Source organism: Neolamprologus brichardi, chromosome 3 (genome assembly GCF_056152115.1).
Source record: "Neolamprologus brichardi isolate AB-2024 chromosome 3, ASM5615211v1, whole genome shotgun sequence".
Taxonomy (NCBI): Eukaryota; Metazoa; Chordata; class Actinopteri; order Cichliformes; family Cichlidae; genus Neolamprologus; species Neolamprologus brichardi.
Window position 1 is genome coordinate 29,002,299 of NC_142106.1, and position 23,738 is coordinate 29,026,036.

Genomic DNA, 23,738 nt, shown 5'->3' on the forward strand with positions numbered 1-23,738 from the left:
TATGTTCTTAATCCTTACCTATTTCTATGTAATTATGTAATTATTGTGGGAAATGCAAAAAAGCAAATAAGGCAAAGTTATGACTCACAACCATTCTTAACAATCTCTCAAATACGCAGTTAGCTGAGATGAAATCTTATTCACTTTAAATAACTACTACATCTGTATTGCCGGGATACATTGCTTAAGACAAAATCTAAATAACGAGATCTAACATTGACTCAGAGTAGAAACATTTACACTATAGTACATTTCTTTGACCCCACAGTATTGATGCATGACTTCTCTCAGTCTTTCTCACTTGAAGGTAATGAGGTATTCTGGGTAGGCCTGGTCATCATGGAAGATCACAAACATGTTGGGCTGCTGCTGGTTGTCCACCAGACTGTCGTAGCAGTCAGTGGGATCTGAGCCTCGAGGAGGAGGTGAAATCATGCTGCTCTTACCGACCGTGTAACGGCCAGTCAGGACACGAACAACATACATCCTCTTTAAGCCTGATTTGTCTGCTGGGGAAAATCCGTTAGCTGAATATGCTGCATTGACAGCAAAGTAAACTCCTTTTCCATACTTTGCAGCTGTAATGAAATCACACAAAAAACCCAACAAAAATTAGGATACATTTTAGGAGTATGTCCTTTCTTGCTGAGGGATTTAAATGACATATTATAAAAGATGCCTTACCATGTTTTCCTGCGTGACCCCTGTCAAATCGGTCCCGTTCAATGCATTGGCATGACTCTGCTGTTGTGCCATGGTAGAGAGTCTTCTCACCTAGCTCTGCTGGTCCATTCTTGGCAAGTATACGCTGCTTACACACACTGTAGGCGTTCCACAGGTAGAGGTTTTGCACACGCTCAATCTGAGGTCAGAAAACAAATTAGTCAACTGCCTCATGTACGGTGCGTTTTATGTTAAAATATCTTAGCAAGCATGATTTCTTGTAAGAATACTCACTTTGCAAATGTTGAATTTGGCTGTTTTCAGGAAACCCTGGGCTATTTCCCGATATTCCTGTGAGGTAGGCTGCAGTTCTACCTTCATGAACAATTCTTCCTGCATAGGATCCCATTTAATTGGCATCTCCAATGCTAAAGTAAAAACCAAACAAATGAAGCATATGGTTAAGGCAAGATCCTTTCTTGAAATAAGTAGTGAGGCAAAGTTTCTACATCACAAAAGGGAATGGTCTTAACACAGGTGACTATGGTTAAAATAAAACAAAACAAAACAAAAAAAGAGAAACTAGAAAATGGGACAAACCTCCAGACTCGATCCTTTTTAGCTTGTATGTCATTCCTGTCACCCCATTTGTGGCTTCTTGTGTCTTCAGGTTTACGGTCACTCTTGAGCCATCTGGTCCATCTATGTCAATAAAGATTTTGTTCCGCGTATGAGCGTACTCCAACATGTAGTTGTCACGCAGACTCACCTCCTGCCAGGCTCCATTTATGCCCTTCAAAGACCACTGCACATTTAGAGCTGTTATTGCTTCTTCTTTATATTGAAAGTCTTTAAAAAGTGCTTCTTGGGTTGCTCTGCCTATGAGTTCAGTGACACTCAAAACGTCCTCTTTTAGGCCTTCCAGCACGTAGACATCTTTTCCTGACCCCGTCTGAGCTCTTGCTTCTGGTCTGACCATATTTCCAGCACTGCTCTTGTCATGTTGATGTTTCTTGTGCTCCAGGCTTATTCCAAAGACTCTGATTTTTGCCTGCACAGCCTCGAGCTCCATGGGCTCAAGCGCTGAAAATTCCTGCACGTCTACTTCCCTCTTTATCAGGTGCTTCTGCAGGATCCTCTCCAGCTCACTTTGGATGGTCTTGGTGATGTATGGATCACAGCTTATTACACGTATCATAGCTGGCTGAGGTTTAGAGGAGGCAAAGGTTTTTTCTTGTGGTCCCATTGAAGAGAAGGAATTTGATTGTTTCTTTTGCCACTTCTTGAGCATCTGTTTGGCTTTTTCTAGAAAATAATAAAAAAAAAAAGCAAATAAATGGGCTGTGGAAAATACCCAGTGAGTATCAGCTTCTGCTCTAGTGTCACTATTACACATATTGTGACTGTAGTTCAGGATCAAATAAGGTCGATAGACTGCTGTGAAGTTGCTTTAAATTTTCAATATTCCTAAAGCACAGGTTACTAATGCTAATGTTTTCTTTTGCTAATGTGTGCAAGCTAGCAGGCTACAATATTGCTGTTTAATACCAGAAACATCTATAGATTGTGGAAACTTTGTCTACAGTTCTGTCTACAAGGTTTCATCACCACCAGCTTAAATCTCTGAACTGGGCCTTCATCCCTGTCATGGTGGCTTCTTTTGGTGGAATTCGTTTGACAAAACGTGTGAATTGCTGTGTGGTAGCTGTAGAGCTATTTCAAGATTTCAGTGGGTAAAATTCTAGTATTTCTTATACTGGTACTTAACATTAATTACTCCATAAGTATACTTATTACTTAACCTCTGAGCTAAATGTGGTCATTCTTGGCTCTTAAACCCAACATGGACAGTCCCAAAACACTAACATTGAGGCTGAGTCTGGAACCCAGTCAGTACTGTCAAAGTAACTAAGTCCAACTTTTATATACAACCTATGACATTAGCTCGCTATGAATCACAGGAATATTACTTGAGTTATTCTCACATCTGAAAAAAAATGCATTTGAACTTGAATACTTATTACATGCATTTCTTTAGAAAGTTTCTGAGATGTACTAGATTCATGAAAACTGCTGACAGCAGTAATTGTCAGTTAATTTTTGTAACTGGCAATTGTCAAAGATTTCTAATGCTCATTGAATAGTTTTAAATTTTTCATTAGAGTTCTGGTTTAACAAAGAAACCTAAATTCATTAATGTTCAAGGGGAGTGCAGAAGGAAACTTTCCAAAATTTTAAATTACAACAAACCTCTCAGACTGATGCGGCAAGGAGTTATTTGTCCAAAGCGATTCTCCAGCTCTTTTCTGTAAACACAGAGCAGGTGATTTAAACGATAAAATATGATTGGGAAAACAATGCTTATGGTATAATTTACTCTCATGTTGTGAAGATGTTTTATTTCAAACCTGAAAGCCTGGAAGACTGGGTGTTCCATGATGACAATGCGAATGAGTGAGAGAGAACTTGGTTTCATCTTTGCAATAGCTGCAGCTATCCCATCCAGCATGGCTTTACAAGCTTTATCATAGGACATACCCCCCACTCCTGATAGGATATAAGACAGTTATAGAGAAAATAATGTGCATTATACAATGTTACAATAATTGATTATATGCTCTACATTTTTTCAGCGGGCACTAATTTGCTGTTAATAAGATGCAGAAATAAACACGTCCACTTGCAGACTCATATACATATATCAGCATACACACAGGTATGGAGTACTAACCTGTATTGATGGCTGGGAAGGACACAGAGTTGTAGCCTTTGTTCTCACAGTGCACCAGTATCTTTTTGCAGTACTTGCGAATCAACTGAGGATCGCAGTTAAAGCCAACGTGGATGATTTCCTTGCATCCCAGCATTCCAGGCCCTGTGGTGACCATCCAGTCTGATGGAATTCCTTCCCAAAGAAAGAAAGAAAGAAAAAAGAAAGATTAATCAATCAATTAATCAATCAAAAACACAAATCTATAAAGCTGTTTAGTGTTTAGTGTTATTCCTAAGACTTACTTTGAGCTAACTCTGCTTGGACGGATGGCCCTGCTGCGGTCACAATGGCTTTGGAGACACCTGCAAACACGGTTAGGTATAAACCTAGAGTCATTTTCAGTTTAAGCAAAATATAAACAAATCTCTTGTGGTCCTGTTTTCACATTTTTTGTTCAGTAATAAAACCAACATTTAGATTATACCAGAAGAGTGAGAGAAATCAGTCGTATTGACAATGACATCGGTGCCCCCATTTAAGATGTCTCCACGGAGCATCTGAACCTTGACCTCACCCAACATGGCTGTGACCTCATGATCAGACAGAGAGACATGGCGGTAAAAGGACTCTAAAGTGACAGAAATAAGAAAGAGTCATGGTTAAATATGATACAGTAAATAGTCACAATTTTCACAATTTTTTATAAAGCAATAAACAACTTTCTGCCTCCAGATAAAATATTATTAAAATAATAAAAATATCTATTTATACATGAGTGTGTTACACTTAATTTTAGCCTATGTGGTGTTTTCCTGCCTCTTTGGAATCAGATAATTAATGTGGTCTTAAGGATAAATTCATTTAATTTCTAAAGAAGAAATTTACGCATGTTTTTAATTATTTTAAAATTCAAAATGAAAACATCCCAACCTTGATCTGGGTTAATATCATTTGTGAATCCTCTGAGATGCAGATTTCCCTGCACAGACTGGAAGGCCTGCAGATAAAAACAAAGTGATGCCCTTTTAGTAGTCAGTTGTATTTCTTCTTGGTAGTGAAAGGTTGTCCACTGACCAACACATTTAGAGGCTAAACATTTTTATTTGCATTTTTTAAACAAAGGACTGTAATTAAATGGCCTTTACCTTGCTTGAATCTTTGTCACTGGGATGAATCACAATACGCACCAGGAAAGGTGGACTGTTGATTCTGTCCTTTTCAAATTCACCAACCTCCTCCAGAAGAACCCTGGATGCCACGCTGTGAGGAAATTGTAGGACAGCACCCGTCCCGAGCACAGGAAAGGCAACTGAACTAAAACCTCTGATCTGACAGGATGCCAGAATTTTTCTGATTCCCTGTCTCAGCGCCTGGAAGATTAATTTATCATTAGGGTTGTAAATCTGATTCACAAAAACCTATAACAGCACACAGAATTCCCTCTTAATTCACCTGGACTGCTGTTCCGTTTTGATTGTTGTCCCAAGAAATTAGGTTGAGGAAGACCACTGCTTTGCATTGCAGAGGAGGTAAGTTCTTCACCAACACTATTTCACCAGGCAGTGTCGCACCTCCTGCTTCCTGATGAAACTTTGCAATCATCTGAGGCCCAATCACTTTTAACAGCCCACTTCCAACACGAGAAGAAACGGGATCATGGGCAACCATAGGAGATACGAGAACATCAACCTTAAAAATCAAAAGCAAATTTTATTCACTTTTAAAGATCTTGATCATCATGTCAATTAATTTAAAAATCTAATAAATCAGCCAATAACTTCTTCCTTTCATACACGAAACAAATACAAATTTCCATGACACTGGTTAATGCGTAGTTATTTGTGAGCCCTTAATAAAATAATATGAAAATGCAGTTTACTAATAATCTTGCTTTATTCTGCCTCACAACTCTACGTGGATCAGCTGGTTATATTTGTGATGCTCCACAAACATTTAGGCAACAGGGACATTACAGAGCGCCTTCTGGTGGCTCAACTTTGCAACATTAATACTTGTAATGTGGTGCAACCCTGTTTCTCTCATCTCTTGTTTACTTTTTAAATTTTCATGTCATATTTTTAGTCTTCATAAATACTGAGACCAGCATTTCAGCAAATGGCTAATATTAGCTGATATATGTAGGTGTAAATAAACCCCTAGTACTACTGCAGAACTGTACATTCAACCTTTATATAGAAATATTCAATTGTGGCTCACTAGTATTTTACCTGTTGGTTCTCTAGTGTTCCCTGAACGATCTCCACTTGGACACAGCACCCAGTAGCACCAGCAGTGGCTTGTCCTGCTGTATTTGGGCCAGATGCATTTGGCTGGAGTTCGGTACTTGTCCCTCGAAGAATTCGGTCACACGCATCCCGCATGGCCCTCACCACCTCTCCATTCTTATCTATCAGGATGATTTTTCTCAGACTTCGACCTCCCTGACTGCCAAACTCTTTAACAGCAGTTGCAATAGCCTCAGCGCACATAGTAAGAGGAACACAGAACAAACCCGAGCTGATACAGGGCATGGCTATGGATGTAAACTTCTTCATTTCTGCTAAATTCAGAGCAGAGCTGACAGTCTTTTCCAGTAGCATTCTCTCTTTGCCACCACATTTTCCATTAACAGGCCCAACTGCATGCAGCAGTTTCTTGCATTTCAGGTTTCCGCCGGTGGTCATTGCCACATCACCTGTAGGGATTTTTCCAGTTTGCTTCACCATGGCTCTGCACTCTATCTGCACCTGAGGACCACCTGCTTTACTCAGTGCGGCAGCCACACCACCACCATGTTCCAGATCTTCATTAGCAGCATTCAGCAGAGCATCAGCCCATTGTGTGGTGATGTCACCCTGACAGACCAACACCTGGAGCCCATCGCAAAGGTTGTATTTGGTGACTCCTGAATTTTGTCTACTAACATGATTCTGTTCTTCAAGCTGTATGAGACACTTGTAGGATTGACCAACACTTACGAGAGTATTTCTTCCAGCGAGACCTTCAAAAAACCTTACTGCCCCTGGCATGCTAATGCTGACTCTGTCCCTAACAAGGGACTGAAGAAGTGGACCCAGCTTATTCCTAAACTCAGTCACTTTTCCTGATGGGCCTTCCAGTTGCACCACTGGTCTAGAAGAAGATGTTAAAGGATGTAAGGTAACCTCTGAAGAGTCACACTTAAACAGTTGCAACAGGTCTGGTAAGAGTTCTAGCAACTCTGGGAAAGGGAGAGCAACATGTCCTTCTACACTTGCCTGGTCCAAAATAAACTGTGTGACAATGTCGCTCAGCTCTTCAACCTCTTTGCTGTGGCCCACTAAGTACACAATGCTGTCTGAGGTAAACACAACTTGAGCCCTACACTGCCCTTGATTCATCTTATTTGTCTTGGAATTAAGTTTTTCCCGAAGCTCCAGTGGCACAATGGAGCAGTTCGGAACTTCAAACCTGACATCCTTGAATTTTTCTTGCAGGTTTTTTTCCGCATCATCAAGTTTACCAGCCGAGAGTGCAAAGAAAAGTAGCTCTGTGTCTCTTAACTCTATTTCCACCTTGTCACCGACACCTAAAAAATCACCTAGCACCCTTGGCCCTCCATACACCTTTCTGAGGAAGCTGAAAAAATGTGGGCTCTTGTCAGAAACTGTGCGGTCTAACACCAATTTCTCCTTATCAGATACTAGCTGTCCAGCCTTAAGAATCTCCTCCACAGTACCTGCCAAAGTCAGCTGTCCTTCATCACCCTGTGTGGCTTTCACCTCTGGAAAATGTTCTCCCAAACCTTCCTCAATCTCTCTCCAGAGGAGACGGAGTTTGGCCTCACCCAGTCGACGAATACTGTTTTGCTTCTCACTCTCACCTGATGCTGATCCAAGTTTACCTCTTATGCCCTTGACTTCCAATAATTTGGCGTTCACCTTAGACTGTCTCCCAACCACCACTGTCAACCCAAGTTCGCTGTACACCTTTAACTCATCTGTTGTCTTTGGAGAGTTCAAGGACTGGAGCAAAGCTTTGACATTGCGAGCATCCACCTCATAGTGGGACAGGTAGCCATCAAAAACCTTGTCTACCTCAGCTTTCCAGTTAACATCTGCGGCACATGGTTGATCTCTTCTGACTAAAACCTTATCTGGGAAAAGCTGAGCACTGCAGCCCACAGAGAAAAGCTCTGTCTCCAGTTCTTTTCCAGCCTTTGGACATTCACTTAAGTAACGGAGGAGATAGCTATCAATAGATGGTTCGTATTCTTCACCACTGACTGTCAGGCTTGATGCAGGAGATGACTGATTCTGCAGAAAGATATGCCAAATAACAGCTGTTAATAATGAAAAAGATATATTTCCACATTTTGCCTTCATTAAGAGTTTTAATTTGTTTAAGTCTTAAAGATTAATATTATTTGAGGTTTTCAAGACTGGAAAAATACACTAAACCATATTCTGTTCTTTCACAATGGTTGCTTGGGGTGATATGTAATTCCAATCCATTACAATAGTGTCACTTTATGTTTCTTTTATGTTTTATTTTCAGAGTTTATTGAGTTTTTTTTTTCTTTGTTCTCAGTTTATTATGACAGCAGCTCTTCCTTTGCTTGTCTGTGGCTGATTTGCTTTCTGTCTTTACCTGCACCACCCAAAATGTTTACCCCCTGTGGAATGTCACTCCTTTGTGTGTATATATATGTGTATATATATTTATATGGTCTTTGTTTCTGTGACTCCGTCGTCATAAGTGGTCTTTTCACACTTGCTTCTGGGTGTCTTTGTGCCATTCTTGCAATACAATTTTTTTTTTAGGTAAAAATGCAAAAACATGTGCTGAACTTGCAACAAGATAAATAACATGCTAATGTTGCTTATCTATGCTTAACGTCTGCATCATTTTGTTTTTACTCATTTTGCAAGTTTTATACAGCTGGGTCGTCTTTTTTAATCAACAAACAAACTTTTTCAGTGTCTAACCAACAAAAAGAATTGATCACTTTCTTTTTCCTTTGTTTTCCTCGCCTCTGTCAGTGCGCCCCAGGGTGGCTGTGGCTACAATGTAGCTTGCCATCACCAGTGTGTGAATGTGTGTGTGAATGGGTGGATGACTGGATATGTAAAGCGCTTTGGGGTCCTTAGGGACTAGTAAGGCGCTATATAAATACAGGCCATTTACCATATAGTGTTGCATTTACAGAGCGATAATACATTACAGAGCTGACCTGTGAAGAGCTTACATCTAGTTTGGGGCTAACTGGCTGGCCTGGAGACGAGGAGGATGTGGGAGAAGAGACGGGAGGTCCTGGGCTGTCTCTCACAGTCAGAACCAGAGTACAATCTGGAAAGTTGAACTCATGCCGAGATTTTTGCAGGACTCTTTGTTGAGCTGAAACAGAAAAGAAGACATTGTCTTTAAAGCCCAGCTTTTATTTATTTATTCTTTACTGCTACATTTTGATTGCATGTGAAATGTGTTTAACATGAGATACCCAGTCAGTGGCATGCTAACAGACTCACTCTTTCCGTTACAGGTGAATCTATGTGTATAAACGTGATTAGCACAGACAGGTGGTGACATTTGCTTTTGTTACTGCACATAAACCTTTCAGGTTCAAGGATTTTCACTTGACTTGAGTACAGCAAAGAGCAGGGTGCCACTGCATGCTTCTATTTCACTACCTTTATAACAGGAATGATATTTCATATGGAGAAAACATGATGCTTCAAAAATAATTTCAGTTATTCTGCAGTGTAGAGCTAAAAAATAAGAAGTTTCAGCTTCTCAGTCATGAGGATTTCAATGATCTGTTTTTGGACCCCCGGCATCAGCATCAGTTGGATAAGTCCCCAGATCACGTGGTGTGCCGTTTCCTTACTTTCCCCGGAGAAGCTTGTCACGTGGTTGTTGTAGGGCCCGTACTACATCTGCTTTACTTTTAATTGGAATGACAGCTCGTTTGTTTGCTTGTTTTTCAGTAGGCTAATGTTCTTTCTTGGAGTTTTAGTTGTAATTATTCTAATATCTTTATGCAGAGTTTTGGATGTTTTTTCTTTCAATATAACAAGCGACGATTAGGTCTTACTGGTTTGTCACACTTGCCCTAAACAAAAAGAGTGAAAGTGAAACTATGCTCTCTTGTTTTTCTAAATGGCCACAGTGACGTAGTGACAGATACTTTTTATGTGCTTTAAAAAATAAATACACAGTAAAAATACTATGTTGTATTCAAACTGTTCACATTCATTAAAACATACAAAAAATGATGGACAATAATCGATTAATATAAACTGTTTTCATGCTTACTTTCACTTTCCATACTTTCATTTTCATGCCATCAAAATAGTTTTCACATTAAGAGATCAAAAAAGACTCTTATTCAAATCAGTTCACTTGACTTACCATCTCGCTCCTTAAACGCGACGCTGTAAACTTTATCGTTTACGTCCGTCACCGAGCCGCACTCACCGCCGCCCGATTTGCGACGAATATGGAAATAGTTTTCTATCCTCTTCCTTTGCTCTGCGCTCAGTTTGGAACACTCGAAGAAAACGGAATACTTGTAAATGTCCCCCATAATGTGAACTGGAAAGACTAAAGAAACTCACACCTGGAGCGAAAGCTTCCAGCAGTCAGAGGCTCAGCAGCCCAGCCCATACTGTCTCAGTTTAGACGTCACCAGCCGTGAACGGCATCATTTCCTCCTTCCTCACTGGAGAACTGTATTATTTAAAGAAATTAAATCCAACAATAGCCTCAAATATCTCTCTGGGGAATACTGAAATAAAGGGTAATTACTCTACTCAGTATGTAGTTTGAGGAAAACTTTTCTCCACTTTTGTGCTTCAGCATTTTGTCTTTCTTTCTTTCTTTTTTGCACAGATGAAGTTCTGTTTCTGACCAAATTTATAAAAGAAAATTGCATTTAGTGTTTTTGCTAAACTGTGACTTCTTTATTATTCTCTCTCTCCCTGTGTGTGTGTGTGTGTGCATAAAACATGGCAAAAAAACAGTTTTTTAAAACGTTTTTTTTAACTATTATTTTTCTGAACTGATCAAACTCAGGCTCTGCAGTGAGTTAAAGCCTTAAGGAAGCCTTCATCTTCACGGCCATTGTGAAAGAGGTGAGGTACAGACTTAACACCGAGAGACAAAAAAAATGCCTGTAGATCTGCTCTGCTAACCTATCAGAATCAGGAGAAACAGACTGCTTGCTGGTTGCTTGCTCATCTGAGTGACTTTCATAATTTAGTGTCCTCTGAGTCAAACACAATAATTCTCACGGGTTACTTTTATTTGAATAAATATAGGATGTAAAGCCTGAATAAATAATAGGCTGTGGTGCGATAACTCAAGGGTTGTGCAGTAAATGACTTTGGTAATGTAAAGTTTTAGGGAAAGTGGCTGCATTGGTTAACTGTTCAAAAAGTTTTTTCCTGAGGATTTTTGTTGACAACCCAAATATGTGTATCTGTGAAGCAAAGGTGGAAACATCTCTTTATCATCTTAAGGATGGTGTTCATTTAGCTTGAGAGATGCACAAAATGTAGAGTCTGACACAGAAGAAATATAATAATCCTGAAGTGCTAGTCAGGTGTTCAGAGATGTGTTCACAGTTGTGTTGGAGAGGAGAGTGACAATGGAAAAAGAATACACTTCAAATGTCCTTTGATGTCCTTTGTTAAACTATCAGACCGGTGAAAATATATTTCTTTCTAATAACCTCTATGACAATCCATCTTCTTCTGTTTATGATTGGATAAACAGAGGAAGATGGATGGATGAGAAGCATAAATCGAGAATCCACAGGCAGACTTAATAAAAACAAAACACATCATGGCAAATGTAATCCAAGAAACAGGCTAGGAGCACACAAGAGAAGTCACTGCAGTGAGCAAATGTCACTGGTGCCATGGGGATATCTGGGCCTTCATCAAGTGGCACACAGGTTAGGGAGCACTGTGTAGCCAATTTGACCAAAACTGGGGATTATTACATCATCACATACCCGTAACTTAGATTAATAAGAAAAACAACTCAAGCTCTTGACTGTGTTACAGGATACATTGGTTAATTTTTTTGAAACAATGAATAACTTCAAGGTGTCCCAGGGATTTAGTGTCTGTGAACTGAAAACCAACTAGGATTTCAACATAAAATCCACATTATTTGGAGAGCAAGCAATCAGACTCAGTGAAGAGAAAGCTCTGCAACAGTGGGTTCAGGAAGCAGTGCCACAGGAGGCTGACTGCACTTCACTCATTCCCTCATTATTCAACATATTTACTTTAGAATCACATTGAATTAACATAATTCCACGTTAAAACTTCAAATGAAATAAAACAATTTAACATAAATTCACCTACCCCTAACTTAGAGAATTAAAAAATAACTGCTGAATTCATTGGTCATAACCCAAAATGCACACTTAACACTCACACTCAGCTTTCCCATAACATTTGCAATCAATGTGTGATTATTCCTGAACATGACATTGTTGACTGGCTCCCTCTAGTGCTGTGCTCATCAAACCGCATGAGAACACAGACTATCCTCTTAACTCATATACTTAATACTGTCTGGTGAGCACTGCAACAAACTCTACAACACATTTTCAAAGTTGCAGATTACTTATATAGCTAAAATGCACTCAACGATTCTGATGTTGGTCACCAGCTGTCCAGCATGTCCGTATTGGTTTGGAACAGTAACAGTCACAAGGCAGGGAACGTATGCAAGCATTCGTTTGCTCTAGCTCTCCAGAGCTGAATGTCATGGCTCTGGGTCTTTGACACACTGTTTTGTTTTTGGACTTTTAAATCTTTTTAGTTTGGGATTTATGATGGGATTTCTTTGTATTTCTACAGTATCTTGTATTATTTCTCGGTCATTCCTTGTTTAGTCAACAATGGTTCTCATTTTGTTTCTTTTCATGCCCAGGCTGTCTTGGTCATATCTTGGTATGTCCTTCCCTTTCTGTTCATGTGTCAGTTTGTATTACGTATTATGTTTGTATTTTGTACTCCCCAGATAACAGGGAACCCTTTTTTAGTGGAAACTTACTGAAACACTGTTGTTTAGACTAGAATCGGGTGACCGGTAATAAAACTGTCAAGTTCCGTCAATATTTTGAGGTCCGCTGCAACGTATCATGCAGGACGCATCTCCCTTCTAGAAGTAATTGTGTAAGAGAGTGAAGTGTGAAATAGTCTACCGAGCAGTGTGTTGTCTCCCATCGGATGCCTCTGAGGAATCAAAAGAATTCAGTGAAGTGTTGATATTTAACAATTTGCGGCTTGTCCGGGATTAGGAAGACAGATTGGGTAGTTTGGAGTTCGACCAGCGAAGCGAACAGCGACCTGGGTCATCTTAAAAAGGTAAGCACCACCTTTAATCTAAAGTGTGCATATTGGAGCTTATCTACACTGTCTGTTCGCTAAGTTGTTCGAGTGCGTTGTGGATAGCGACTGAAAAGAGTAAGCAGAATTAACCTAGGGTGTGGTTGCCCCAATCGCTCACAGACTCAAGGGTGAGCCGGGACTATGGTGACACACTGATATTTAACACTATCCATGTGTTTATGTTATTTTTCCATTGAGTTATTTTCCATCCTGTTTCCTTTAACCTTCCTTTGTTTTGTCCTGTGTGTCTCTAACAAACAGCCAATTGTGTTTGTTTTTATTTTCTGTGTCAAGTTAGTGTGTTTTAGTCTAATGTCCTCCTGCTTTCTGATTTATTTTGGTAATCTTTGTACTGTGCACTCAGTGTTCATTTTCACTTTCCACAGACTTGTTTACCTGATGAGTTTCAGCTGTGTTCCCCGGTGTTTCCTATTTTTCTAATTACCCCTCTATGTATACAGTGGGGCAAAAAAGTATTTAGTCAGCGACCGATTGTGCAAGTTCCCCCACTTAAAATGATGACAGAGGTCAGTAATTTGCACCAGAGGTACACTTCAACTGTGAGAGACAGAATGTGAAAAAAAAAAATCCATGAATTCACATGGTAGGATTTGTAAAGAATTTATTCGTAAATCAGGGTGGAAAATAAGTATTTGGTCAATAACAAAAATACAACTCAATACTTTGTAACATAACCTTTGTTGGCAATAACAGAGGTCAAACGTTTACTATAGGTCTTTACCAGGTTTGCACACACAGTAGCTGGTATTTTGGCCCATTCCTCCATGCAGATCTTCTCAAGAGCAGTGATGTTTTGGGGCTGTCGCCGAGCAACACGGACTTTCAACTCCCGCCACAGATTTTCTATGGGGTTGAGGTCTGGAGACTGGCTAGGCCACTCCAGGACTTTCAAATGCTTCTTACGGAGCCACTCCTTTGTTGCCCGGGCGGTGTGTTTTGGATCATTGTCATGTTGGAAGACCCAGCCTCGTTTCATCTTCAAAGTTCTCACTGATGGAAGGAGGTTTTGGCTCAAAATCTCACGATACTTGGCCCCATTCATTCTGTCCTTAACACGGATCAGTCGTCCTGTCCCCTTGGCAGAAAAACAGCCCCATAGCATGATGTTTCCACCCCCATGCTTCACAGTAGGTATGGTGTTCTTGGGATGCAACTCAGTATTCTTCTTCCTCCAAACACGACGAGTTGAGTTTATACCAAAAAGTTCTACTTTGGTTTCATCTGACCACATGACATTCTCCCAATCCTCTGCTGTATCATCCATGTGCTCTCTGGCAAACTTCAGACGGGCCTGGACATGCACTGGCTTCAGCAGCGGAACACGTCTGGCACTGCGGGATTTGATTCCCTGCCGTTGTAGTGTGTTACTGATGGTGATCTTTGTTACTTTGGTCCCAGCTCTCTGCAGGTCATTCACCAGGTCCCCCCGTGTGGTTCTGGGATCTTTGCTCACCGTTCTCATGATCATTTTGACCCCACGGGATGAGATCTTGCGTGGAGCCCCAGATCGAGGGAGATTATCAGTGGTCTTGTATGTCTTCCATTTTCTGATGATTGCTCCCACAGTTGATTTTTTCACACCAAGCTGCTTGCCTATTGTAGATTCACTCTTCCCAGTCTGGTGCAGGTCTACAATTCTTTTCCTGGTGTCCTTCGAAAGCTCTTTGGTCTTGGCCATGGCGGCGTTTGGAGTCTGACTGGTTGAGGCTGTGGACAGGTGTCTTTTATACAGATGATGAGGTCAAACAGGTGCCATTCATACAGGTAACGAGTGGGGGACAGAAAAGCTTCTTACAGAAGACGTTACAGGTCTGTGAGAGCCAGGGATTTTCCTTGTTTGAGGTGACCAAATACTTATTTTCCACCCTGATTTACGAATAAATTCTTTACAAATCCTACCATGTGAATTCATGGATTTTTTTTTTCACATTCTGTCTCTCACAGTTGAAGTGTACCTCTGGTGCAAATTACTGACCTCTGTCATCATTTTAAGTGGGGGAACTTGCACAATCGGTGGCTGACTAAATACTTTTTTGCCCCACTGTATATTGTCTATGTTTCTCTCTGTCGTTTGTCAGTGTCTGTTCATGTACTTCACCTGTGTCCTCTTGTGCCAATGTTGTCTAGTTTTGGTAGTTTCTCTTTTTATTTTGTAATTTTCCTTGGTTTTATACTTTTGACACAAGCCTCAATAAACAGCTCACCTTTTGTTAAATGCACCCTACCTTCACCCATCTTGCACGAGCACATTTGTATATATGTAAACATGCTGTGCTTGATCTCTGTATTGTGGTACTTCCTCTGTATCTTGGCTCTGGTACCGGTTCCTTGTTGTCCATATGTACCTCTGACTCTGTATCCTCCATCTTCTGTTGCAGGTTCCTTCTGTATTTACAGAGATGATGATGAAACTGAAGACACTAACCCTTTTGCTGGTTCATGAGGTGGTTACACTGCACTTTCCTGCCTCACTTCTGCTGTTTCTGTTGCTTCGCTCACTGGCTGAAACTTGTGAGCTACAGCTCTTGGTTTACTGTGTGATCTTTGTTGAGGCCTGTAGTGTTTCACTGCCTTTAATGGACCTTTATTTTTTTAAATACCCAGCACCAAAAAAGTCTGTTTTTTGGCAAGCTTCTCATAGAATAGTTAGTCAGCACAGTAGCATTTTATGATCAGCAGGAAATGAAGCGATGCTAAGGAGAGGAGGGAGGAAAAAAGGATGACTTTACCCCCAACAGTTTGGATTTGAGCAACGCTGTCAATCAGTTTGCTAAGCACAATGTCTGAAAGGTGACGTTCTGAAGGGTGGATAGTTCATGTTTTATGACAACTTGTGATTATGCACACATGCTGCAATATATGTGTGTAATATATGTAGAAGCTGGTCCTTTGGAAGTGATTGTTGAATGAAGAATTCTGAATAACTGTCGCTGTTTGGTGCAATAACCCCATCCAGTCAGTTAATCTATAAATGACTGGTTGCTTCTTTTGTTTCAGACATCACAGCTGTCTTTATGTCACTTTAGATAAATGCGTCCATTCTTCCAATCTGACTGTGGTTCTTGTGCATGGTGCTGATCATAGCTAGAAATATGCGAGCTATTATTTTTGCAGTTACACCGTCTTCAGCTCTGGTAAAATTCAAACTCCTGATGTGTACCTGTTTTACTAAAGGCTAATTTTTAAAAAATAAATTAAGAACTTCTTGGTGTTCTGGGCATTTAGTATAAATCTCTGAACTGACAATCAACATTTTCACCAGCAAATCAACACTGTTTACAGAGTCAGCAAGTAGATTCAGTGAAGCTACAGCTTTAGTGCCCAATTATCTTATGATGAATATCTAAATATACTGCATTTAAATACTTGCTAGCCTGCTTGATCATTTTCATTTAGATTTTTAGGCTGTCTTTAAATTCAGCCCTCTGTAGGTTCATATTTCTTGAACAATATACATCTTGTCTTCCAGATTAGATTAAAATTCTTCTGCTTTTTCAACATAAATGTACAAATGACTGTTCAAATGCAATATGATGAATCTTCTCAGTGATGCCAGTGGTGCTCCATTTGGAGAAACTGAGAAAAATCTTTGTACAAACTTACCACCATAATGGAGCAAAGGTTTTGTCTTCTTACAAGCATCAAAAGTCAATTTTGCTAATCTCTTTAAAATAGTCATACCACATATCTTGTTGCTTTGTTCTAATCAGTTCATCAATTTCTCTCAAAGAGAAATTACTCTCATTTGAACACCTCCAGGTGTCTTTGAACAGGCTGATCCACACACTCATCAGCGAGCCCTTAGATCAGGTCCGCAAATTCTTTGCCTTCCACCTGAAGTCCACTGGTTGAGTCAGTGTGAAGATATCTGCAGCAGTTCTGACTAGAGATGGACCGATCCGATATTACGTATCTTTATCAGTCCGATACTGACCTAAATTACTGGATTGGATATCGGAGAGAAATAAAAAATGTAATCCGATCCATTAAATATCAAAAAAGCTTGTGTAGCGAGTTGATGGGAACAGCTGTTTCAAGTCCAAACGTGTCTTAAAAACCTTAGCGAGCCCTCCTCCACAACCAGAAACTCAGCTGAACATTAAAAAAGGTACAGCCAGCTGGTACTAGTTCATTAAAGCGCTTAACTCACTCTGTTTATGTGAACTTGGCCATTTGCCTTTGCTGTTGTGTGTGATTGTTTATCGCCCCCCAAAATGTAATCCGAGTTTTTGGAATTCCTTGCTGAATGCGTGTGCCACTATGACCAGATCCTCCTGCTTGGGGATTTTAATATACATGTTTACTGCCCTTGGTCAAGGACTTCCTGGACTTAGTAAATTCTTTTAATTTTGTCTAATCTGTAAATGGTGCCACTCAACAACGTGGACACACGTTGGACTTTACTCTTTTCGCTGTATTTACTTCCTCTTGGTGGGATATTTCAAAAACATAAAGTATCTTTTCACTTGTATGCGGATGATTATCAGCTTTATTTAGCTTTTAGCTACCTGGATACTTCTCCCTGTCAATCTTTACTTGACTGTCTCAGTGACGTTAAACTGTGGATGGCAAATAACTGTTTAAATTTTAATGATAATAAAACGGAAGAAATTTTATTTAGCCCGCATTGCTCTATTGTTTCTCCAGATGCTGACATTGGTGTTTTGACTTCCCATCTGAAAAGTTCAATCGTAAATCTTGGTGTGAATTTTGATTCTGCACTTACCTTTGATGGTCATGTAAATGGGGTGGATAAATCGTCTTTTTATCACCTCAGACACCTATCGAAGGTCAAGTCTTTACTTTCCAAACGTAATTTGGAAACTGTTATTCATGCCTTTATTACCTCACGTTTGGACTATTGCAATTCCCTTTTAATTGGGGTTGGGTTAGGCACCCTGTCATGCTTGCAATTAATGCAAAATGCGGCAGCACGTTTTTTAACTGGTAGAAGGAAATTTGACCGTATCACTCCAGTTCTGGCTTCACTCCATTGGCTTCCTATTGTTTTTAGGATCCGTTTTAAAGTCCTTTATTGGTTTTAAAATTTTTAAATGGTTTGGCCCCTGTTTATTTATCTGATTTGTTGAAGCCTCATGTTCCTACTCACTCGCTCCATTTAGCTGATCAATTGCTGTTGTCAGTCCCTAAGTTGCGGCTGAAACTCAGAGGAGATCGAGCTTTCTCAATTGTGGCTCCGATGCTTTGGAACAACCTTCCCCTTCATATTAGACAAGTGTCTTCAGTGCAGCTCTCTAAGTCCAGATTGAAAACCCATTTTATTCCCTGGCTTTTAACTCCCTCCTATTATTTTATACTATGTTTTGCTTTTCTTTGTTTTTGTGTTGTTCAGCACTTTGGTCTGTCTGGTGCTATATAATAAACAATGATGATGATGATGAAACTGACGTTATCTGTGTGGAGTTTCTAAAAAAGAACATCAATCACACCTACTGGCTCACTGGATTGTAAGAATACATCTTTCCTCTCTCCTGAAATTTACAATCAACAGATCGATTTCACACTCTCTTTTTAACATGTTTTATTCCTCGTTATTTTATAGATTAACGTATTCAGACAGTATTTAAAATGGGATACAAACACCAAAGACATATCAAATGAAGTCAGGACATTTGAATAATGTTTGCAAGTTCCTGTTTCTTACAATTTTATAAAATATTTCAATCACATTTGCAAGGCTTCATTTGGCTGTACAACAACTACTGTTACCAGTAGATGTCCCCCAAGAGTGTAATAACTGAAGCTTCAATCAACTTTTCACACAGTGGTTTAACAAGGTTCAGAGCTTCATAGGCCTTGTTTTACCAGACTCAGTCTGAACAGCAAAACATCTGCAATTTGAAAGAGAAGGAGAAGAAGAAAGAGCCTGCTCATCACTCATGCACACAGTCTGGTGCAATCAGCTGGTTCTTAAATACCAGTGAGCTGATGAAGACAATAAGCAGCAGGTGTGAGTTACCACTGTGCACTGTACAAGGATGAGGAACTTGACCTTGGGATTTTACCTTAATGCAACATATACTAACTAATATTAAACTTCATAATATTATACATTATAGCATTTACATAAAATCGTTTCCATGTAGAAATGGAAGTCCTTATGAAATTGGATCATTTAAGCTACTTAATCTGTAATCAATTTGATATTTAGCTTTTCTTTCATGTCAAGTAAATCACAATTACAGCTTTTCTGTAATAACTGTAATTATGGTTTTACCTCAATTATTACTGAATCAATACAGTAATTTGGGGTTTGAGCTGCTAGTGCCAAGATGAATTATTAAAAATGACACTGAAGTAAAAAAAAGTGAAAAAGTTACAATTTTGAAGTCTAAAATTATATTTTTAAAAACAAACAAAGAAAAAACTACCAGCAATATTTTATAAAAATATAAAAATATGATTCAATCCATTTTTACTTACCAAGCAAAAGATTACAACAACAGTCACCTCAAGCAGTTTTAGATATTGTGAGGTACAAAATACAAACCATACAAACTCCCACCAAAACTACTTGAATACACATTTCCCAGAATGCTTTTGAAGAAACGTTTTAAAAATCAACACACCCCAAACACAAAGTAAATAAATGCAAACCCTTTTGATCAATAATCAGAGAGGATTTTACTTCTTAGAACAGATGAAATTAAACATTTTATTATCAGCTTGTTTGGACCACTTATGTAGGCTTCCTCTATTCATGGCTCCAGACATGTCACAGCCATCAGTCGTTCCGTCAGAGTCCCAGTTTTTATATTCAACTACCTCATCAGTGACCCAGAACCAGAAACCTAGAGTGCAGGTGTAGCGCAGTCCCAGCCATACGTAGGTAGAGTTGGCCTGCTTGACTTTCTCCCGGATCCAGTACTGTTTATCGGAGTTAGTAATGGACACCAGGTCATTGTAGTTCTCTCTGCAGTAATACAAGGCCTCCTCCCAGGTCTTGTTTTCTTTGATCAGGATTAAATTATCTGTTAAAAATAAATAACTTCAATGAGTATTGGTATTAAAAAAGGAGACAGAGCAAGGAGTTCTATGGCTATTTTACAGTCACTACTTCTTTTTATATTATGAAAAACAAAAAATAAGTAGAAAAAATACTTCGTATTAATAGTATTTTTAGCATTGTAAAAATATACTCATTGTAAAACTCACCATCATAACAGAAGAAGGGTTTTTCTTTGTCACATTCATCAGAGCTCCATTTTCCTGATCTGTTTAACAGAGTCATAGCACATGTCTTGGTGTTTTGTTCATCATTGAATAACTGCATATCCCAGTATCTGAAAGAGGAATTACTCCCATCTGACCACCTCCAGCTGTCTCTGAACAGACCCATCCACACACTCATGGGACCGCCATTGAACAGAGCCTTCATTTCTTCTCCATCTACCTGATCGGGTCCACTGGCCAAGTCAGTGTGATGGTACCTGCAGTAGCTCTGAGCCTGTGTCCAGTTCATCTGTATTTGTATCAAATGCAATATTTTATTGTCTTTCTTCATTCCTGTGAAACCAACAGAAAAAACACAGTAACATCCTTCAATTATTTGTCTCCTGAAACTTTTTTCTGAAATGACAGTTATGTGATTACTTAATATCATGATACTATAATAACATTTAGTAGTATTCACATCTCCTCACCATCATAGCAGATGAACCACATAGGATGGTTACATGAAACATCTACCAGTTTGTCTCTTTTCCTCCCACAGTTTCCAGGCTCAGGTTCAGTTCTTCCATTCAGATCCCAGCTGTGGTCATTATGAATGTATTCCACTCCTGGCAGAGACCAATGCCACATCCTGTTTCCACCTGTGTTGTTCAGTCCAATCCAGGCTTCTCCTTGATTCTGTGTGGAGTTACGGAGTCTGCTCATGTCTGTCATGTCAAACACTTTGGCCAGGTCTGTATATTTCTCTCTGCAGTATCTCTGTGCTTCATACCAGCTCTTATTTTCTTTAATAAAGTGGTACTCATACAGGCAGCATGTAAAGAAGCAACACTGACCTAATATACAGAAATATGATAAAATAAAAATCTGATTAGCAAATTAAACTTTTCAGTTTAAAACTGTCATATAAATGAGAATGAGGGCAATGATTTGTCAAACATTTTGGCCGAATCATTTTAAATATCTTTGAGCTTCTTCACTAAAATGATACTTATACAGCTGACATGTCAACAAGAAACTGACCCCCAAAAACTGAAAGAAATGTGTTGATGCAAGAAACTAATTTAGATGATGGAGAAAAGATTTGCCAGATAATCATGAATCTATATTCAGTGAATACATTGGTAGAAATATTACAAATGATTAATGAACCAACATTAATCTATGTTCATTTTAAATTTAAAACAGTACATTGGGTGAAACAATCCACTTACCCATCAGAATAAGCAGATACAGACTCCACTGCATCTTTGATCTGACAGATGAAAGTGATGTTTTATTGCTCAAGGAAACAAAGACTTGAACAGAGCTTTTTCGATGGGCACTTTATGTCAGGAAAGAAAAGATGGATCAATATATCATGGTAGGAAATATGAAATATATATGAAAAGAAGCCTAATAAGGAAAAATAGTGTGAACCATTATGAATCACGACATCACTGTTTCAGCTGCAGTTACTCAAACATCTAATCATTTTTAATCCAAACCTCTCAAACTGACAGTATTTTATTGACGAAACAAGTCTTTTTAGGTTCAACAACGTTTAATATACACACGCTTTGGATGTTATCAGCCCCATGAATCAGGTGTTTATAACAATAGTAACCACTTTACAGTTACTCAGGTACTTGCTACAGGTTATCAACTAAATGAAGATTATTACATAAAAAAACATAAAGTTCTTATAATATATAATGTTAAGATGGATCCATCCTCTTAACCACTTATCCTGCTCTGACGTGCAGGCCAGCCTGTAGATTATTACAGCTGTTTGTATGAGAGGCTGGTTATGTTTATTTCCAAGTATTTCTGATTACGCTACACTTTTATATAAAAAAAAGTCTCCATTTTCCAAACTTCAGTAATTTTAATAAATGTGTGTATTGATACAAATTAGGCTGAGTTTTTAACTCTACTTCTGCTTTTAGTTGTAAACAAATTCTGTGCTGTGAGTGGGAAACAAATATCATGCTCAGTGAAAAGGTGACTTTCATTGTGCAAATTATATAGATTTTATAAGTTCTGAATCAATCAGATAGAAGTTTGACAACCATAAACTCAAACTCATGAATACTGTGCTGTTTGAGCCACAGGGTTCATAAAGAGTGTCAGGAGTCCAAATGTTTTCATTAAACCAGATGAAATTGAGCTGATAAATAAAATAAATAATTAATAAACTCGGCAGCATCTTTTATATCAGACATATTTGAGCTGACATAGAGCCAGTTTGGTAACTCTTATGTGCTGCATGAACAGTGTATGTCAGGCTGAAATATGCAAACCACAATCAAAAGGATCAATGCAGAAACATATTCATACAAACTCCAAAACATGAATTTATTATAATACAAAGTGAACTGAAATACTTTAAACTCTCTCCACACATTACATTAAACAAGTCGCCCAGCGTAATGTAGAGGAATAAAGAAAGGAGGAGGACAGAGGGAAAGATGAATGAAGAGCTGCAGCTAAATGCTTGTAAATTAGTGCCCAATGCCAGGTCATTCAAAAACACAAGTTCATTTGCATTTAGTAATTTACTTGTATGTGCTTTATATTGTGTGTTATATTTCATTGACTGTGAAGTTTTTAATACTTACACATGATGGTTAAATATAAAGATAATCCTTTGAAAAGTTTTGTTTGGTTAAAGAAGTGCATGTTGTGGTTCAGCCTGATGTTGAGTTTTTGGGCTAATCACGAGTGAACCTTTACCCACAATCAGTCCCAAATTTTAGCTTTTGTAGTCTGGATAATTTTTATACTAGACGAGTGTAGTGGAAAAATTTCAATGCTTGACTGTACTGAAAAGTTACTAATGTTAAATATTTTTCTTTTTATATTTGGTCGCAAAATATAAATTGATTAATTCAAATATTTGCATCATATAAAAAACTGAAAAACAGAAATACTGAGTAATGACATCATCTACATTCAACCTGTGCTTATGTACAAAGATAAAATAACAAAAAAAGTTAAACTTACATCTGGTTAGTTCTCTCCTTGATGTCTCTCCTCAGTGTGTTCATGAAAACTGCTGTCGAGTTAATGTTATGGGCTACACTAACACTGAGATCTTGTTTCCCAAAGGTCAACATTTGAATATTAAAATATTTCACTAGAAGGATCCAGTGTGTATATCAGATATGAAACGGGGATGTAATGCTGTTGAAAACATAAATATAACACTGCACTGTTGACTGTCGAACAAGCAAGAGCAGGAAGTAGAAAGAAAATGTAAATATATCTTTTCCATTTATAGTTGATAATAAATGCAAATCGTTACAGCGAGACTAGAGTTGTACATAAAAATGCTTCAGGTTTACCTCATCATACAACTGCCAGTGACTCTGTTATTATAGTTCTGTTTTGTATGATTAGTTTTATAAATTATTATTTCATTTTTACTTTTTGCTTTGAATTCAGTTTAATTTTAGTTTGTTTCCAGAGTGGATTTTCTTGTTTTGTATGGACGGCATGCAGAGGGAAAATGAGTGCATGTACTTTCACTGACTCGTCAGACAAGTTGTAATAATTTTTTTCCAAACAATACTAAACTTATTGATATTTTTTCTGCAACTGCGTTTTATTTTAGCATTCCTAATTGAATAAAATGTTTCACTATATTTGACTTATTTTTTTCAAAGTCCAGTTTTTATTTTTATTCTACTTAACTATATTTTTTTTCATATCTAGGTTTAAATTTTACTCTTAGTTCAGTATAATAAGTTTGGTTCCATCAACCTTACAGTTAAACT

The 23,738-nt window shown here is 38.6% G+C and overlaps 2 protein-coding genes across 3 annotated transcripts; both read right to left on the reverse strand.

Moving 5' to 3' along the window:
* Positions 1–9: 9 nt before the first annotated feature.
* Positions 10–10,003, reverse strand: LOC102791951 (protein mono-ADP-ribosyltransferase PARP14-like). Its single transcript, XM_035915702.2, has 15 exons — positions 9,767–10,003; positions 8,589–8,752; positions 5,605–7,671; positions 4,829–5,065; positions 4,522–4,746; positions 4,307–4,373; positions 3,861–4,004; positions 3,679–3,738; positions 3,395–3,568; positions 3,072–3,210; positions 2,914–2,969; positions 1,264–1,968; positions 958–1,091; positions 685–862; positions 10–578 (listed from the first exon to the last, which is right to left on the reverse strand). The coding sequence occupies exons 1-15, from the start codon at positions 9,939–9,941 to the stop codon at positions 298–300; spliced, it is 4,806 nt and encodes a 1,601-aa protein (XP_035771595.2). The 5' UTR covers positions 9,942–10,003; the 3' UTR covers positions 10–297.
* A 9,262-nt stretch (positions 10,004–19,265) lies between these two features.
* LOC102792545 (C-type mannose receptor 2-like) lies at positions 19,266–23,033 on the reverse strand. 2 transcript variants are annotated; one of them, XM_035915721.2, is made up of 5 exons: positions 22,966–23,033; positions 21,195–21,235; positions 20,451–20,816; positions 19,963–20,313; positions 19,266–19,778 (listed from the first exon to the last, which is right to left on the reverse strand). In XM_035915721.2, exons 1-5 carry the CDS (start codon positions 23,007–23,009, stop codon positions 19,432–19,434), a joined length of 1,149 nt encoding a protein of 382 aa, XP_035771614.2. In that variant the 5' UTR covers positions 23,010–23,033; the 3' UTR covers positions 19,266–19,431. The 2 variants fall into 2 exon arrangements, with proteins under 2 accessions (XP_035771614.2, XP_087695413.1); XM_087839287.1 differs by having other exon boundaries at positions 21,195–21,304; positions 22,966–23,013.
* Positions 23,034–23,738: the final 705 nt, after the last annotated feature.